The 20044-nt window shown below is 39.8% G+C and overlaps 2 protein-coding genes across 2 annotated transcripts in view; one reads left to right on the forward strand and one right to left on the reverse strand.

The window, feature by feature from the left end:
- PCBD2 (pterin-4 alpha-carbinolamine dehydratase 2) overlaps positions 1-19216 on the forward strand; it is a gene marked incomplete at both ends in the record, with an annotated part of 43741 nt that extends 24525 nt beyond the window's left edge. Inside the window, 2 exons of the mRNA XM_084251785.1 lie at positions 17865-17945; positions 19121-19216. Of these exons, the coding sequence (XP_084107911.1) occupies positions 17865-17945; positions 19121-19216 (177 nt within the window). The remainder of the gene's footprint in view (positions 1-17864; positions 17946-19120) is intronic.
- On the reverse strand, positions 13646-15598 carry LOC311183464 (secretion-regulating guanine nucleotide exchange factor-like). Its single transcript, XM_084252874.1, is given in 2 exon segments — positions 13646-14754; positions 14756-15598. Coding segments are annotated over 2 exon segments (1188 nt in total). The 5' UTR covers position 15598; the 3' UTR covers positions 13646-14408.
- Positions 19217-20044: the final 828 nt, after the last annotated feature.

The raw sequence follows: 20044 nt of genomic DNA on the forward strand, positions 1-20044 counted from the left end.
ATTAAGTTTCTTTTAGCTGGTACTTTTCAGTAATATCCTGTCTTCTTAAAAAGTGGTAGACAAAGGTGACCAGACAGAATTTGTAACTTTATTGCAAGCTTATGTTAATATAGTCATTGATTTTCTTATTTTCAGATTTTGTTGTTTGAGATTCTGAAATTTTTAGAGCTTTGTATCTGTAAACTGCTTTGCCCATGTAATAGATGTGGGGGTCCTAGGAACCTCTTTGTCTTTGAAGGGGCGTTTACTGAAATGAAGCAGTCAGGAAAAGGAGTGAGGCAAAGTACCCCAGTTTATGCAAAACAAAATGAAAGTCACGAGACAACACAGGTTCTGTGCAGCACCCACCGCATGAGACATAGCCTTCAGACCTAAAATCTTCTGTGATCTAATTCTGTCTGTGGACAGACAGACAGTTGTGTCTTGGGTTCTGCTCTCACAATGTATGAAACTGAAAGATTTTTTTTTTTAACAATTTTTTTTTAAGATTTATTTATACAAGAACTGGGGTACAGGCCAGATACGTGGGAGGGCGAGAGGATTCACCCAAGACAAAGCGGGGAACAGAACAGGCAGATGACCGAAATACACTGCTGAGGGGAGCAGCGGGCGGCAGGAGAGGTCTGTCGCGCGATGTGGGACCCTCGCCGGCTGGCTGGGATCGAACTTGTGCTGCAGAGGCTGCGGACAGCTGCATAGCGCTGTGCTCAACCGCCTGCGCCACCAGGGGAGGCCCCTGAAAGATAAATATGACATTTACTACGTTAACATTTTACTGGACCCTGTGAAAAACTTCTGAGGTCCAAAATAGGTCACTTGTGCAATAGAACTCTAGGTACTTCCCGAGTTACCATGAAAAACCAAACCCTCAAACCCTCATTTCCTAATATCATGGTTGTTGGATTGAGGGGGACCCGGTCTGCTATGAGAGAAACCTTTTTTTTTTAATTGCCAGGGAACATGGCAGGTTTCTGGTTACCACGTCACATGATGGGAAGATTCCCACCATCATTGGTCCACCCTTTTCTGCTGTGACAGGGAAGCCAAGGCTGAGAAGGGAGAGTAACTGTCCAAAGTAGGAACTCTAGGTCTCTATTGCAAGTAAAGTTTCCCTCCTCTGCCCATGGACTTTCTGTATCATAGGACTAATTGGGCACTTTTCCATTACATTCTGCATAGGCCAGAGAGATGTAAAGTTAAATATCTCTTTTGTAAAGAAAATAAATTCAAACTAAAAATGGTCAGCCATGATTTCCTGAACCTTGAGGTTGGGGCCAGGTAACGGCAGCAGTCCCTGCCAGGCCCAGCCATGTTTGTCTTGTGAAGCATCCCTTTCTGGCTTTGCATTTCTTTTAGAACCATCCCCACTTTATTTCTGACTTCATGCCCACTCCCTGTATTCAAAGCTCTGCATATTTTTTGTTTTAGTATAACTCTGGGTTAATGACTACTCATAATTCTCATGGTTACCATGAAGAATACATTTCAGAACATCAGGGTAGTAGTTCCCAAGTTTGTACCGGGTGCTTGAGGTAAGAGTAGGCAGACCAAGAGGGTAATATAGACTCACCTCATCATGAGAGTCTACCAGTATAATAATTTTGAAAACTTATGATGCAGACCATTTTGGTGCAAACTCTGTTCTTAAGCACTAAAGACAGATATAAGTAAAACACAGACTCCTTGGCTTTCTTTCTTTCTTTCTTTTTTTTTTTGGTGGGACACTCGCCTGTGGCCGGGGATCGAACTGACGCTGCAGAGGCTGCAGGCAGCCTCGCAACCCAGCACTCAACCGCTGCACCACCATGGGAGACCCTCTTTCTTTTTTTAAGGATTTATTTATGCATACAAAAGCCTGGGTGTAGGCCAGAGGTGTGGGGCATGAGAGGATCACCAGAGAGAGAGTTGGGAGCAGAACAGGCGGATCTACTGAAATACACTGCTGAGGGGAGCAGCAGGCAAGACAGGAGAGGTCTGCTGAGCCTTGTGGGTTAGCTCCCTGTCTAGGGATAGCTTGATTTTGCTGAGACTTAACTCCTTGTGCCACCAGGGAGCCCCTTCTTGGCTTTCTTGCGGCCCCTCAGTGAGTGGTCCTCTCCAGGACATAGGGGAGTGAGTGTGACAGTTGGGAGGCATGGCCACAGAAACACTTTGGTCTGGAAATAGTATTTGAGTATGAGAACTCAGTTCCCATTTGCTTTGGGGATTTTTCCACAGTGTACACTGCTTGCATGTTGGAAGATCTAATAACAGTGTCCCTGCCATTTCAAGTTTGGTGGGTGGAGTATTTGTTCTAACAGGTTCAATTGTGATGGTTTTGGCACAGCTGACTGTTAATACCTGAACTAATGGGTTGCTTTAATCGGTGCTTAGCCAAAGAAGACTTTATCATATTATCTAATGTTTTAACTGGGCAAAAACCCCACATATACAATTGCTCTTCTAATTTCGCCCCTGAAACACCACTATGTGTATATTGGTAGAGAATTCAAAGAATCTTCATGTTCAGAAAGTCTGGCTTAAAAAGAAATTTGGTATTCATGTCTGTCTCCTATGATACCAAACTATTTATATTAGTTCCTGAAATGTGAAAATTACCCATTGTATGTGAGGGGGTGCCACTTATAAATAACATTAACTTGTTTGTACAAGTAAGTAAAGATGACCTTGGAGCCACATGGAAAATGAATAGGAATTTTTAATGTTATAAGAAGGTCCAGGATTATCATACGGTTGTGTGGAAAAAAGGCACAGGGAAAAACTAAAAACAAAATACAAAATCATTTTTTCTTCCTTTTCCAAACCATTAGTAATGCTTTATTTTTCTCGTGGTTAAAAAATTTAAGTAAAAATTACAGGAAGCATTTTTGCTATAATTAGCTTTGAGGTAAAGGAAATAAGTGGAAAAAATATAATCTGGCATCAGGAATTTATACTGAACATGCACATGAAGGCTTTGGAGTTGGATGTACGTGATGGGAACCCAGCCCCACTTTTCTGAGTCTGTGACCAGGGACATGTGATAGAGCTTGAGTCCTTCGCTCTGTAAAACAAGAACGATCACCCTGTTGTCAGGGAGTGTGAGCGCCTGGGCTGGAGTGGCTGTTTTATAAGAGCCTATTGTGTTTTTTTCCGTTCCTTTTTGTTCTCAGAACTGAACAATCAGAATCAGTGAAGTCTCAGGCCTGAAATGCACTAAGATCCGTAGTCAGCAGGAATCAATTATGTTCAGAAGGTGCTACTTGATCAGAATAGGGTCTACTCAGGTGTTTGCATGTAAATGAGAAAATAATTTCTGGTTAATGCTGAAATAATCAGAAAGTAATCAGAGATATCCTGTCCTTGTGCCTACTAGATGGTAATGATGTTATTATTAGCTAAATTCTTTTCTGATTGAGTATTACTGTGTGTGAGGGCACTGTCTGTGAGATTGGTACACATCATCTCTTTGTTCCAGATGGGGGTCTCAACCCAGCCAAATTAGGTGGCTTGCTCCAGGTCTGGGTCTAGCGCCCAGATTTTTGGATTTCTAGATTGATGCCCTTTCTATCTTGTTACAGCTGCTTCTGATACATTAGATGTGTTGTCAATATGTTCTGTTCTTCTGTGAATCAAACACAAATTTAAATAAGTTAACCACACTTCAGCCATTCCCCTTCTGGTGGACATTTTTCTTTCTGATGTTCATTATCACTGTCAGTTCTGTAACAAGTATCCCATGTCTCCCTGGGTACAGGTGTGGGCTTCCCGAGGATAGCAATTTCTGGGGTAACCCTGTGATAGAAAGTTTATTGAAAAATAAAGGTTCAGGGCTATGAAAATCAGTGTTTGGGACAGTCACAACATGATCCAGTGACAAGGCTTTTTGTCATCAGAGTACCCCTAACCCCAGCATGAGGTCTGAGAAAACCCATGGTAACCGAAGTCCTCTCGTCTTCAGAACAAAGTAGGCTGGTTTTGAACTGGTTGTGGAAATGCAGGATGGTGCACAGATCATGGAAATATGAATTCACAAGCGGGGCATCAGTCCAGGTTATGAGTGTTCTAGAGCAAGTCTCGCTCTTTACCAAAATTCAGTGCAGATGGTATTAACTTGGGGTGACACCAACAATAGTGCAGGTTTATAATCTAGTACCTTACATTTTTATAAATGTGAGTAATGTTAAGCTCAAACCCGTGTTACAAAATGTCTGTTGCCCGAAAAGGATTCTCCAAAATGATATTTTTTTTCCTTCAGTTTTCCACATTAAGGGCTCCAGGTGGTAACAGAAATAGAATTACTTGCTGTCTCCATTCCTGTGTAGATGCTTTTGAAACTAAAAATGGAGCCACTCAGGTTGCCTTAGGTTCTGCGCCTAAGGACTGGTTGGTTTGAGTTAGGGTCTCTCTGTGTGGACTTCAGTGGAGGTGGGGTTGGGATGCAAATGCCTAGTATCTATCTCATCCATTTGTATTGTAGTAATCTCATTGCTTTCAGTGGAGGGGTCCTATTTTATACTGGTCTCTATGGGCAAAGATAAATTATATATATATTTGCCTGGGTAAGCAAATTGATAAACTTGTAATAAAGTGTATCAGACCATTTCTTTGGCAGGATCGACCAGAACAGCTTGTGAAGCAGAGCCGTTACCAATGGAGCATGAAAAGCTTTGAAAATTCTTGGTAATAGCAGAAAGCAGTATTTGAAACCACCCTTAAACAATTGTTTGTTTTCCTCTTCCCCAACCCAAGTTTATAAAAATTTGGTCAGACAGGCGTTTTGTTTTGATTTAAAATATTTTCAGTGAATTGTTATCTGCCGAATGCACATGTGTTCCTGCACTTTTTCTTTCATGATTGAAACTTTAAACCCTTGCCTAAAGTCCCCCTGAAACCCTCCCTCTGCCTAGTAAGGTTTGCATATGTGAAGAGAGTGCAGGGATTTGGACCCTGGAGAAACCTGGCAATTTGTGTACCAGAAATGGCCTTGGTTATCGCCACATGGACTCTTTGTCTTGTTCTTCCACCAAGATTCTTCACTTCCAAAAGATGCTGGTTAATTTGGGCATTTTAGTTTGGTTAATCAGACCATGAATGCCTGTGAGCGTGGCAAGAAGCATGACTGAAACATTTCTAAAAATTTGGCTCATGGTAAGCCCTATAATTTGCTTTAAAGAATTACCTCTTCAGTGACATTAAGAAATAAAAAACCCAAAGATTTTGGTTTATAACACCACACCTGGTCCATATTGTGCGGGATGAATCCATATTTGCTTCGCTGTAAATGATTTTGAGGGTGGAATTCTTGGATTGTTTTCTGTCTTGTAAGCCCTTGACATTGTACTGGTACCTATGTACGTAGAGACCTCCTGACATGGGAAAGGCCAGCTCAGCCTCCCACTGAAATGCAGGTTGGCTGCATTTATTCTTCGTGTTCCTAGAATGAGGAAATGATATGACAATAAACAGAAATGCCCTTGCTGAAGAGAGAAGGGAAGCTGGTGTTTATCTGGTCAGGTGGTTTAGATTAGCCGTGATGCGGCTCTGTATTATGTTACTTTAAATCATTGTGTCCCAACAGGACATAAATTATGAAGATTGTTACAGTATGTTTCATCCTATGTAAGATCAACAAATTGGAATAATTTTTTTATAGGAAAATCACAGTGCTTTTGGCAAGGCTATTGAAGCCTTTAATTTGACTTGAGTATTTCTCATATATTATTGCCTAATATATAAAGCATGATTTGCATAAGGTATGAAATAATAAACTTTTTTAAAAACAAAAGGGAAGGTTTTCTCTTTAGCGGTTGCATCAAATGGCAGTGCACTCTCCACCCCACCGATATCTACATGCTTTCTTTGTTGTATTTTTTTCTCTGATGGGGTTGTAAGCGAGCTGTGCTGCTCTTGGGACAGAGATGGGGTGCAGCACAGAGCCTGCCCCACAGCCTTCACCTGCCGGATGAGGCTGTGCTGGAACTGCGCAGGGACCTCTCTAGCTAAGGAGAGCAAGCTAACTTTCCTGTTTATATAGGCTCAGGAAAATGAGCCATTTTTTTTCCCCTTTCAGGATATTGTGAGTTATTTGTTTAAAAAAAAATTAACCCCCCCCCACCACCAAATCCTACTACTGAAGCTGAAGTTGAGGTAATTTATATAAGACTATGGCAAAAAGAATTGATTTAAGTAAGCACTTATTCTTTTAAATATTTCCTCCATTCATGAGTGTTTTCTGAGTTGTTAGCCTTATTTGTGAATTTTAAACTTTTCATTTGTATTCAGGATGCAACTAAGTTTTTTGGCAAGACAGAACAGATTTTCCAGATTTAAAAAATGGCACAAAATTACTTTGTGTAGGATTCAAGCAAATTGCAACGTTTTTAGTGCCCTACAGTAGCACATTTTCCATACAGAGCATGCAGCGTGTTTTTATGAGACCTCATCACACTCACAGTGAAGTTAAGAACCTCCAATATACAGGAGAGGTGAGAGGGGGTTAGGGTTTGCTCAAGGCCGTAGGATGAGATGGGGTTGAGATTAGACCTTTTCAGGACTGGATTATCCCACTCACCAGACACTGAATTTTTTGATACTAAAACCAGGATAAGTGCTAAGCTTATTTTACTCTGTGCTTCAAGCCCTGCTTTTTCTTTAATTCTCTTGTAATACTGTTTGACACACAAAAACAAGAAAGTCCCTGTGTTTCAATCTGTAAGTGTATAGATCTCACCTTAAGCCTCATCATTATAGGGTGATGATAAGTTCTGAATATATTTGTGGTTTGCTTCAACTCAGCATCTGAAGACTGACAGGTTCAGGGACCTTTCCAAGTTCACAACCTGTGTGTGCACTTTGAAACAAATACAGTGGGCATATAAGTTGCGCTCTCTCCTCTCCCGGCTTCCTCTGGACTGGCACTGTTTTCTGAGAAGTGGCCTGGTGGGCTCTGACTTCTCCCAGTGGGTGTTGCAGCTGTCTATCATGGGAGGGGCTCTGGAATTTTCAAGATGTCCTGTGGGGCTTTAGTACCTGGGTAATATATTATTTTTCCAGAATATATTGGCAAATTTTGTCCAATTTGTACTTAAAAACTCTTAGGAGGAGAATTGATTCTGTTTTAAAATAAAAGAAAGGATAAGTTTGAATTTGGTGATGCTCTGCAGACCCTTTTATACTCTCAGATATTTTATGAGGTGGGATGAGGCTGTTTCACACAATGTGTTCTTCTTGTGGAAAATGTATACATTGAATCATTAAGCCAAGTTTATTATTGCTTTATTTCTTTAAACTTCTTTTGAGTGGTGTCCTTTCTGCCTTGCCAGTCTTTTCATCCTACAGTCTTTTGGTTATTGTTGCAGGGTCTTGAATTTCAGCGTAATTTAACATGCCCCCATTTGGTCAGAAGCCTTTTCTTTCTTTTGCATTAAAAAAATTTAGGTGCTGGGCCTCCCCGGTGGTGCAGCGGTTGAGCACTGGGTTGCGAAGCTGCCCGCAGCCTCTGCAGCACTGGTTCAATCCCTGGCTGCTCCCCGGCCACCGGAGGAGGGTCCCACATGGTGCGCAGACCTCTCCTGCCGCCCGCTGCTCCCCTCAGCAGTGCACTTCGGTCCTTCTGCCTGCTCTGCTCCCCGCTCTGGCTCTGGTGAATTCTCTCACCGCCTCGTGCTTCTGACTGTACCCAGTGCTTGTATAAATAAATAAATAAATCTTTTTTAAAAAATTAGGTGCATATAGATTCTTTTTATTTCAATAATTAGGGCTTGCTGTATATAAGCTGGCATCCTTCAGTTGCATCTCTTGAAAGGAGGCGTTTGATGATAAAATAGAAGAGTTAGGGAGTAGACTGTCATTTTGCATACTTATAGATTTTTAAAAATGTATTTGGGGAAATGCCCCATATGTTTTAGAGGTTTGGACACATAAACTTGAAGCCTAGGAGTGTTTTTCTCTATAAATTAGAATTTTTGTTATTTTGTAATTATGACAATACTAAGAGCATAAATTTGGATTTTTTAAAGGTTGCTAGAATAAAACAGAAAACTCTGGTAGTTTTTATAATACTTCTCATCTCGTCAGACTCCTGCAAGCTAACAAATATGGATTTTCAGCAGATTAGGAAAGAAAACCTCCAGTGGGACTTTCTGAGGCAACTGATTAGCTACAGCAGCTCCAGTGAACAGTGAGGCATCAGAAGTGATTTTGATTTTAGTGAACTGCAGGTAAACAAATGGCTTCTCTGGTGGGTTCCTCTTGGGGTGATTTTCAAACCAGCATTTGAGAGAAGGGTGAGTAGAGAACTGGTGACATGTACTGATTCCAAGACAGCAAAAGTGAAGGATCGTATGAAATCCTGGAAGGAACTAATCACACGGAACTGTTTGGCTGTCCAGTAATAGCAGCAGATGATATGGGGAAAAGTAACCTAAACTTAATGAGCAGAGGAATTCAGAAGTAGTCTTTTTAGGGAAAAGATATTCCCATCTTGTGGTCATCCCGGTCCAGAATGCCTTTTTGACTTACATCAACTGTGTGAAATTTACCTAGAGTACTTTCCCTAAAAATAGAACAGAAACTGAGGGCTTTTAGGTAAAGTTGTGTGCACAGATGTTTATGTTGGTTACTCTTCTGCCTCGAAAAGAGTGGGTTTATACTAGTAGATGTCTGTCAAAGAGTACTGTTCCCAGCTCAGGGATTCAGCAGGACTTTACTAATGTAATGATAAATCCTCATTCCGCAAAGGAAATTTATTTTGCTTATTGCATTGGCATTTAACAGTATAAATGGAAGGTGATACTGTAATTACTGAAAAGAGCTGTCTTATTTTTCTCACTGGCTGTCTAGGATATTATAATAATTGCCAAAAACGATGACTTAAGAACTATTTCTAAAACTCTAATATGTCATGGTCCTGTGAGTGCATCTTTTGAAGGTAATGTTTAGAAATGAGGGTGCTGTCTCCCCCTCGGTGTCCTTGCTGCCACTAGTGCAAGGGCACTGATGCAGCCTAGGGAACATAGAGCAGGCTGATTTTTCTGGAGCTCCTGGATATTGTCTCAAGTGCATCCAGGGAAGCCAGTTTTTATTTCAGAGTTGGATATTTTTGCCTTGACTTATTGGAAATGTTGAACTCTGGAGCTGATGAAGAAGAAGGCAGGTAGACTAGTGGCTTGGAATAGGTGAATCTTGAGTCTCCTCCTAAACATATACTGGACCGCCTTGGGAGTGGACCTCAGGTAAGGCCTTTAGTCTGTCTTCTTAGGAGTCACCTGCTTGACTGAGATACTCACCAAGAGACTGCCAGTGCTCTCAGAAATTTTAGGATACCCACACTTAGAGAAAGAAATATGTTTTTGGTATTGTCAGCCTTGCAAAAGTGAATTTCTTTGGCTTTCAAATTACTCTTGGACTAGAGTTGGAAAAGAATTCTTCCTCATCAGGCCATAGACCCTATAATGTTAAAGTATTGAAGATAATAATAATCACTATCATTAACTACAGCCTGGCATACTGTAAAGTATTTTACATGGATTATCCCCTTTTTACATATGAGGAAACTGAGGCTCATTTCAAACGTTAAGTAATTTCTTTGAGGTCACATAAGCTAGTGAATAGCAGAGTTAGGACTTAAACCTAGGTCTCTGACCCCAATTCTCTGCAATTGATCACTGTGCTCAGAATATGGATGCCAATTTGGAGAAAGAAAGCATGACTCAAATACATCTTTGGTTAGGTCTGCTCCTCATAGTTCTTGTATTACTAGTAGAGAATATTCCTGTGTTGTCTGCAAATAAAGATCTGATGTTCCCTTTGCTGTGGTTATAACAATTAACAGTGTTTTCCACGAATAAGTCGTAGGGAGACATGCGATCATGTTCTCCATGGAAAGGGGCAGAGAACACCTTTCCTCGGTACAGCAAGCAAACTTTAATATGATTGATCAGTCACTAACACCAAGGGAAGGTCCTGTCCTGTGACATATGCGTGCTTGGCAATGATCTTGCCATGCATTTTACTTAATAATTTTCATTATTTTTAATTAAAGTTGAAGAAGTGCAGACTCTAACTGAAATTAAGCTAGGTTGTGTTGCCGGAATCTGGTAATTACTTTAATTGATCACAAGATAGTTTCCTTGATCACCAATTAGACTAAATTGCTGATCATGTTTCAAGACGTGAAGAAATGCCCAAACTGATTTATGTAATAGTGTTTTCATTTCTAATCAGACATAAATATCATTTCCTTCCATAGCAATTGTGTTTTATAAAAGAAGGGTTATAGGCCTGCAAATGTAAAGGTGATTCGTAAACAATAGAGTTCTAATTCATTGAATAAGTAAAGGAAGTATTTAGAGGCTTAATGGAGATTGTACCGGGGAAATTACTTTGGAGTTGCTGGTGCTCATTTTCTTAGTGGGAGATATGTTCTTTTTCAGTGCATAATTAAAATAGTCTATAATCAAAATATAAAAGGCAGCTGACTTAAAGAATATATATCAAAGAGAAGTGCTCTGAGTAATGGAAGATTTGTACTGTAAGTATGTGCTAGATGTTAAAATCTTAGAATTTTAATAAATCGTACATGTTATTTGGATTGAAGTTGCATTTTAAATTTAGGGTATTGGTAAATGTTTCACAGATTGATACAGGATTTTTGTTTGTTTTGTGCATCTGATTGCCCTTCATATTTTCATGGAATAAAATGAAACAAAAGGAACTTTAAGGAAAGTTAAAGTTCCCAAAGAACACTTGATTTTGGGTTCATGGAAAAATCTTTTAATTGCTGATGGTTTGGAGATTTCCAAATGACAAACTTCATTGGCCCAATTTACTGTGATTGTAATGCTTACATTCCTTACAATGGCAGAGTGACTTAAAAAGTCATACTTCATCATGCATTCATTGACTTGTTCATAAAATGTTTGTAATTTGCAATAGAGGAAAGACTGAAACTATTATCAGCCATTATACGTTATTTGTTGGCCATATGTTTGTTTGAAATGGCCGTGGCTCAACAGAACATGGCTCATAGACAAACTATGCTGTAAATTGGCACTAAAAACCCACCTAAACAGGTAGGCATATGTTAAAAAGTTAACATGAGCCAAAATATTTTAATATGAACCAGGTTACAGACATTCAGGATCCCAGGTCCCTTTACATACATTTGCATGACTTGTTCATTTTTCCCCAAACCAACTAATTTTAAAAGATATATCAGTTATATACGTGGTACAAAGTTCAAAGATACCAAAGATTATAGTAATTCTGTTCCTGATTCTCAGCCACCCAGTTCCCCCTCCCAACCCACTTTCTATTACCATTTCCTTGTGTGTTGTTTACAGCAATACTAATACATACAGTTTCTGTTCTTTTTTGTACAATTCATAGACTTATGCAATGTTTCATCTAGTAATACGTCTAGGAGACATTTCCATGTGAGAGGATAAATAGTTTCTTTATTCTTCTTAGTGGATGCATAATATACCAGTGTGTAAATGTTTAATAATCTGTTTAATGAGTTCCCTGGTGATGGACATTTGGCTCCTTGAGGCCTCTGGCTATTATAAGCTGTGTTGTAGTAACCATTCTTGTCATTTATGTATGATTATGTCTGCAGGACAAAGTCCTGGAAGTGAAATTGTTTGCTTGAAAGGCATGGACATATTTTTTCACTAAGAGGAAAATTGGATCTTTAAAATTTTAATAGGTGTGGTCAAATTCTCTTCCATAGTGATTATATCTATATAAATTCTCTGACAATGTGTGGGAGTACCTTTTCTCCTATATTGTCTCTGATGAAATATTACAAACTTTTTGATCTTTGCCAAAATGATAGGTTTAACTTAGTTCTCCCTCCTCTGCTTTATCGAGATACAATCAATACATAACTGAAATTTAATTTGTACTTCTCTTACAATATATGAGATTGTGCAGTTTTTATATTTACGAATCATTTGATTTTTGTTTCCTGTCTGATAGGGATGGTTGGTCTTTTTCTTGTTAATTTGTAGGACCTCATTATGTGCTAGGTAAATATGTCCTGAAAAATACAGTTTGTGTGATTTTTTTTTTTAAGATTTATTTATTTACGCATACAAGAACTGGGGTATAGGCCAGAGGTGCGGAAAGGTGAGAGGATTTACCAGAGACAAAGTGGGGAGCAGAACAGGCAGGTTGACTGAAAATCACTGCTGAGAGGAGCAGCGGGTAAGTCAGGAGAGTCTGCTGTGCCATGTGGGTTACTCCCTGGCTGGCCGGGGATCAAACTTGTGCTGCAGAGGCTTGTGGACAACTTCATAGTGCTGTGCTTAACCCCTTGGGCCACCAGGGAGGCCCTATAGTTTGTGTTTTAATTTCATTGTTTTTTATTGCCTTACAAACATTTATCATGTAATATTTATGTATTTTTAAGTAGCAGTTTAAAGTTTTCTGCATATAGAATTTTAACACTTGTTAAAGTCTACTTCTAGGTATTTTTGTTGCCATTTTAGATGCGGGCTCTTCTTCCAGTGGGTTTTTTTTTTAGTTATACAAGAACCAGGGTAAAGGCCAGATGTGCGGAAGGGTGAGAGGATTCACCAAAGACAGCAGGGAACAGAACAGGCAGAATGACTGAAATACATTGCTGAGGGGAGCAGCAGGTGAGACAGGAGAGGTCTACTGCGCCATTTGGGTCTCCTCGTGGCCGGGGATTGGACTGGTGCTGCAGTGGCTGCGGACAACTTCATAGTGCTATGTCTCAACCCATTGCACCACCAAGGAGGCCCCATATTCTTACTTTCGTTCACTTAAAATCTGTTGTGGGTTCAAGTGATGGTTAAAGTCTCCAGCTGCAAATGTTTGTGTTTCTTTTATATTTCCTTTTTTGACTGATTGATTTTTGTGCTGTTACTTGTAATATAGATATTCACAAATATTGTCTTCATTGTGAGTGTACTTTCTAATTATAAATTACCCTTAAGATTTCTTCAATTTTTTTCATATTTACTTTTCCATTTACAGTGATTGAGTTCTGCTTTATGATTCATTATAAAGTTTTGTTTTAATTGATTGGATTTACTCCCTTTATATTTATCGATTATAGAGATATGTATAGCCTTATAAAGATGACAGAATCAATACCTGTTTTTCTTTATTAATTTAAACCACAATATGGATTATGTTTGCTTTAAATTTTTCCCCTTATTTAACTGTGAATGTTTTTATTTTAGTTCTTCTTATAGATACTACTATACCTGTAGTTTTTTTTATAGCAAACTTATTCCTTGTTTGTCTAGATAGCATTTCTTTAGATAGTGTTTTTCCCCCAAAGCAGTAGCAGAATTATGTTGAATTTTTACTTTTGCCTACTTTCTCTTCATCATAAAATTTTAGTTTATATTGTTTTTTAGCTCAGGCGCTTATGTTTTATATCTTTAAATATATTTAGACTTCTAATGCTTGATCTTTCAGCTTTCAAAGTTTCTTTTTATTTTCATCTGCACTACCCATTTCTTTCAACCTATCAGAGCTCAAATAAGAACATCCCATACTCCTCTACATTCTTTTAGGTTGACAAACGAACAAGCATCAGACAGACTAATGAGAAAGAAGCCGAAAAAAGAGTTTAATAGTAACATGTGTGCCTTCTGTATACATGGGACAGATTTAACATGACTGAGTAACTCACTGACATGGCTTCAGATGCCATTTTAAATAGCCTAGCTAATAGAAGGGATCATGCTCAGCGAAATAAGTCAGAAAGAAAAAGAAAAATACTGGATGGTCTCACTCATAGCAGGAATTTAGAAAACCCAAATAAGGGACCAGGAAAAAAACTAATTAATACAAAGTAAAAATCAAAATCAACAAGCAACTATAAACCAGAGACACACTGGGGGGGGGGGCATGAGGAGAGGAAGGATTTGAGTCAAAATAAGGGGGGGGGTGCAATTGTATGGGGAATATAACCAAAATGAAAATGCATACATTGTGCAAAAATGAAAAATGATGTAAGAATTATATAAAATAAAATATTTAAAAAAAAAGAGCAATAAAATAAAGTTGCTTTGGTACTTAAAAAAAAAAAAAGTAGCCTAGCCAAGACAGAAGGCCTTTTGGGGGGAGAATAGGAAGGTAGTTAGGGAGGTTACTGGTAAAGGCATAATAGACAAAAATATGTAGATTTAAGTTCTGCCTTCTCCATTAAAACAGGATAAGGACATTAGGTCTTCCCAGTACACACACCCTTATAGAAGTTTACCTGTAAATATCCTTCAAAAGGAACTTCTAGCCAACCTTGAAAGTCCCTCTCATGAAATCAACGCTTTGCCAAAGACATATTTTGGGGTGGCATATTTTTGGTCTCCTACAAATCCTTTTTTTTTTTTTTTTTTGGTAGTAAAGTCACTTTATTAATGGGTCTCTGTCACAAGCGCCCCATTCCTTCACCTGTCAGGTTGGCTTTGAGTAGAAGTTTCTGGTTCTTTCCTTCCAGTTTCTCCCTCTACCATGGCTTCCTGAGATTCAGTGTCCTGGGTGGCGTTTAAGGAAGAGCCAGCAGACTTGAGGCCCTTGCCCTGTGCAGGGGAAACTGGCAGTTGGCAGAGGGCCAGGGAGTGGCCGGCTCCACAGCCCACGAGGAGTCCTGATGACCACCGCAGAGCCTGCACAGGCTTCGGGATGCAGACGTTGGCTTCGGTGCCGTCACCGCACATGCCATGCTCATTCCAGCCCCAGGAGTAGCAGGCCCCACCAATCACTGCCAGATTATGCTCTGAGCCACAAGAGACCTGTCTGAGCCACCAGGTGTGTCCACCCACTCCAGACGCCAGTGACCTTTTCATTCTGAAAAGACTGTGCTTCTATTTTCTGGGGCATAGGAAGGAAAGCAGCCTGGGAGGCCAGTTGCCCATGCTTGTTGCTTCCCCAAACATACAGCTCTTCTGAATCTGTCAATGAAGCTGAGTGATCTGAGCCAGCAAGGCCACACTTCGCCTTAGAATTCTCTAGACCTGTCACTCTGCTTGGCTCCTTTGCTGTCAAAAACAGGGGGAGAGACTGCCCAGGGCACAACCGCCGTCCAGATGATGCCAGACCAGTTCCCCACTGGAACACGATACCACTTGCTGTAGCAGCTAAAGCATGCCTCAGTCCAGCAGCAATACTGACAACCTTCTCTCTCAGGAGCTCAATGGCCTGGGGAACCATACATCTTCGAGGCCCATGAGAAACTCCTAATTGGCCAAAGGAGTTGGAACCACATGATAGAACTTGACCATGTTCTGTGAGGATAATGGTGAAATCCCAGCCACAGGCCACCTGTTGGATGGAACAGCCGAGAAGGGATGTGCAGGGGGTAAAATACAGAACATCATCTGTGTGACCAAGCCCCAGTTGCCCATCCTTATTCAGGCCACAGACAAAAAGGCTTCCTCCATCTGTGACGACAGCAGAATGGCCCCCTCCTCCCGTGATCCTCTTGACACACCCAGGTTTACAGAACTCATCCAGTTGCTGGGGCAAAAGCACATCTTCCTTATGGCCAAGGCCGAGTTGCCCATAGCTATTTGCACCCCAGGCGAAGAGCGCGGTCGCGGCCGGGGCAGCCTCCCCAGCGCTCGGCTCCGGCTCCATGCCTCCTACAAATCCTTTTAATAGTTGGTAACATTTGCATTTCATTCGGTGACTGTAACCCCCACAGCTGTTTTGAATGTATTCCTAGCATTATGTATTCCTAGCAATAAATGAATTTATTGCTCACTGCCAACACTTTTACTAAAGCTTTTCCATTCGTCTCTTACTTATATTTCATCTTTTAGTTGTTTTCTCAAGAGGAATGAATGGGAATTATTCCCTGAGTTACTGTGTTAAAATTTTTTATCTCTTGCATTAACTTTGAATAACGTTTTAGCTGGGTATAAAATTCTTTGCACTGTCATTTCCTAAAGTTGTTAAAGAACATTATTCCCCTTCTATGTTGTGTTTGTATGTGCAAATTTGAAATCAACTAGATTATTTTCATTCATATAGGTGAAATGATCTTTTTGACTAGATGCCCAAATAATTTTTTTAAAAAAAATCTTCATTATTCATGTTTAAATTCTTACAGTCTGTAGGTATAAATCTTTTATTTTGGGGAATTTTTCTTGAATGACATCTTTTCCATCTTTTTTTGTTGTTGTTCTCTTCACAAAGGTCATATGTATCTCCTTTGTTTTCTGTATTTAATATTTTAAAATTCTTATAAAATCTTGTTGATTTCTGCTTCATTTTGTCCATTTTTTTCCCCCAATCCTGTCTTCTAAGCTTCTCACTGGGTTTAAGTCACAGCAGCATGAAGCTATCCACAGCTACTGCAACATGAGTTTGAATCCCAGCCAGGGAGGTAATCTACATGGTGCAGCAGACCTCTCCTTTCTCGCCCACTGCTCCCTTCAGCAGTGCATTTCAGTCAGTCTGCTTGTTCTGCTTCCCACTCTGTCTCTGGTGAATCCTCTCACCACCACCACCCCACCTCTGGCCTAGACCCCAGCTCTTGCATGCATGCATAAATAAATCTTTTAAAAAATGTTTAAAATGGCATCTTCTGTATTTCTCATGTTAGCTTGGAAATGTGTTTTTATGTCATTTGGTGATCCAAAAATCATAGCCAAACTAGTATCAGATTGGTTTTTCCAGATAGGAGTAATGAAGTTAAATATTTATTTATGTGGGTGAAGTGGGTACTGCCCTATGAATTTTGCTGTAACTTTGTAATTAATATACTATTACCTTAGTCTTACCAAGTATTTTTGCCTCCGGACACCATGGAGACAGACTGTCCTATTGTTTGCCATTATCCTCATAAAAAAGCCAAAAAAACCCCAAAAGAAGAATTTTTTTTTTAAAGATTTATTTATTTATTATACAAGCACTGGGTATAGTTAGAAGCGCGGGAGGGTGAGAGAATTCACCAGAGCCAGAGTGGAGAGCAGAACAGGCAGACTGATGAAGTACATTGCTGAGGAGAGCAGCAGGCGGCAGGATAGGTCTGTGCGCCATGTAGGACCCTTCCCCGGTGGCTGGGGATCTAACTGGTGCTGCAGGGGCTGTGGGCAGCTTCGCAGCCCAGCTCTCAACTGCTGCACCACCAGGAGAGGCCCCCAAAAGAAGATTTTTTTTTCCCTTTCTCAGGACAAATTTGCCTTCTGCTTAACAAAATTAGGCTTGTACTTTTCCAGTGGTATAAAACCACACTTATGCCTGTGCTGTGTCTGCAGTCCTCTACCTTGAATTGGAAACCTTTTTCCTGGAAATGGCAATGCTGGGCAATGCAAGAAGACCCAGATCTAGCAAGCCAGTCTGTGTTTCGTGCTATAGGTCAGTATAGCATGAAAGTAGTTGTTTATTTCCTCCTGTCCTGCCTGGCAGATGGGATGGGAAGTTGTTCATTTCTGCCTTGCATGCACTCAGAAGACATTTTTCTCTTGTGAGTGCTTCTTTTATGAGTGCTGCCTTAGTAAGCAACACAGTCACTAAAAACAGAAGGAACAGTGCTGCAAGAAAAAGTGATTCCTGAGACTTGGGGCCAGGTAGTGATATCCAGGGCACTGGGTTGAAGGGAAATTATTCCTGTGCTATTTCGGAGAGTCTTGTCCTGAAGACAATTAAACAGTCCAGACAGGTCACTGGGTGAGACCAATTTCCTGGTTTGTTTATTTGAGCCTGTTTGTTTTTCACCATTGAGAACCAGGTCACAGTCTGGTGTTTCCCCAGTTCTGGGGGAGAGAAATCCCTTTCATATTTGATTTCTACTGGCTTCCCTAAGGACCCCAGCCCTATCTTTATCTGCTCAGATTGCTCTGTGTCTCCCTTAGGTCCAGGGCAGAGGGCAATGTCAGTAATCATTTCATTTCATGCAGGCATTTGGCTTTATGTCCCGAGTTGCCCTACAAGCAGAGAAGATGAATCATCACCCGGAATGGTTCAATGTGTACAACAAGGTAACTATAGCCTCATTTGGGGATCACCTTAATTATGGAGTTTAAGAAACTCCTTCCTTTCTTTTTTGTTATGCTGGGCAGCTAGTTATCATTGTGCTTAGAAAAGTATTCTCTTGCACCCTTTCTCCCGGAATTCCTGTGTATTGCAAGTCAGTAACAAATTTTCAGATCTGCTCAAGAGAACAGTGACTAATAAGCTCAGCATTTTTATGCTTGTTTCCTGTTGAAATAAGTATGAGAATTTTGGGCCAAATTTAGCTCCTGAATTAAACTTAAATATCAGCCATGCAGATAACATTTTAAGCCCCCTTTAAGGCAAATTATTACAAGAATTGGTAGCAAATAAGATAGATATGGCCTTACCTCATTCAAGTATGGTTGCTCAAGAACTGTGCTTTAAGTGTTATTTTTTAAATTCTTTATCCTCTGCATTTCTTAAGACAAAGCAGACTGAAGAGACTTAAGTAGCTTTAAGGGGGCTCAGTGAGAGCAATCATGTCTACCCAAAAGTGTCCTTGCCTTTAAGGTTGTGTTACTTGAAATGTCTTATCACCTCAGATTTCTGTGAGGTTTTATTTTCTCCTGGGAAGTCTTCTTTGAAAAAAGAAAATGGCACAATATGCTTATGATTTTTGGGGGGAATCAGGTTAAATTTTTCACTCCTAATTGCCTCTCCTTGCCCATCATTTTCCTTTTCCTTTTTAACTGACTTGTCTGAAAACAACAGTTTTTCTTCTACCCAACCCCCACCCCACTTTCCTAATTTGGAAATGGATTTTTTTTTTTTTAATTTAGTTGCTAAGACATTACATTTGATAGCTTGGTTTTCTCAGTGGCCTGAAAACAGTCGGTGTAATTAAAGTAATGGGATTGAAAATGGAACCTCAGTCTCTTTCTTTTTAAGAGATGAGATTGGATATTCTGGTAGCTGAATTGCCCTTCATATGAGTGAACCTTTTTTATCTCTGGGCAGCTGCTCTGACCTGCCTGAAGGCAGATTGTGTTCTGGAGATTACTGAGTTTGGGGAAAAGCCATGTTTATACATGGAAATGTAATGTTTCCTAAATCAACTCTCAAATATGAATATTGAATAATAGACTGATTTCTGAGCCACCAAAGGAGAATACCTTGAATTGCAGCTCAGAGTTTTGAAAACTGCTTCTGTCTTTTGTAGGTCCAGATAACTCTCACTTCACATGACTGTGGTGGACTGACTAAAAGAGATGTGAAACTGGCCACTTTTATTGAAAAGGCAGCTGCTTCTGTGTGATTTCTTCCAAAATGCATGTAAAATCTTCTGCACATCTTAGCTGGAATGTATTTTGAAGGCAATTTACATCTACACATCATGTTGTTAATTTCCCCTTTATACCACATTTTATAAAATCAGTGCTTAAATACAAAGTGATTTAAACTTGAGTCCAAGGTATTTTTCATTATATGTAATCACATGCATAAGGTAAACCAATCCAGGTGATTATATTAACAATATTCTAAAAGAGGATAGCCATTCTTTTTTTGTTTGTTTTTTTGTTTTTTTTAATTCAATAGTAGGATAGCCATTCTTAAGGACAGAAATAAGGATGGGAGACTATTCAAACATTATCTAACCAGAAATTCAGGTGATTATGGTGACTTTACAACTGTTTTATATGGGAGAATATTTTTCAGGTAGAAAAAGAATTATGAACTTTGCAGGTGAAGCGTTTTAACTGATGATAATAATTCTTATGAATTTAAAATTAATTTCAAATTGGATTTTAGTTGCTGTTATTATTAAGATCATTTACTTACGAAAGTCACAAAAATTGGGTGAGCTCTGTTGGTATGTTTTATCCTTTTCAGATGGAGTTGAAGGAGAGGACATTGTCTTGCGTATTGCTTCTAGCCAGGTCGGGCAATATGAGGATTCACTGTTATGGTCACCAATGTGCCAGACCATCATTTGACTTAACTGAGTTGAGAAGGAACAAAGGGTTATTTTTTTCATCATTTGAATGTCAGCCTCCCTGAACTGAGGGTCTATAGCCACTAAGCTAGAGGCTTGGTAATAGGCAGTTTTGAGCTCTACTCCTTGTGTCATTAATGGGTAAAATGC

Source organism: Talpa europaea, assembly GCF_964194135.1.
Source record: "Talpa europaea genome assembly, chromosome: 13".
NCBI lineage: Eukaryota > Metazoa > Chordata > Mammalia > Eulipotyphla > Talpidae > Talpa > Talpa europaea.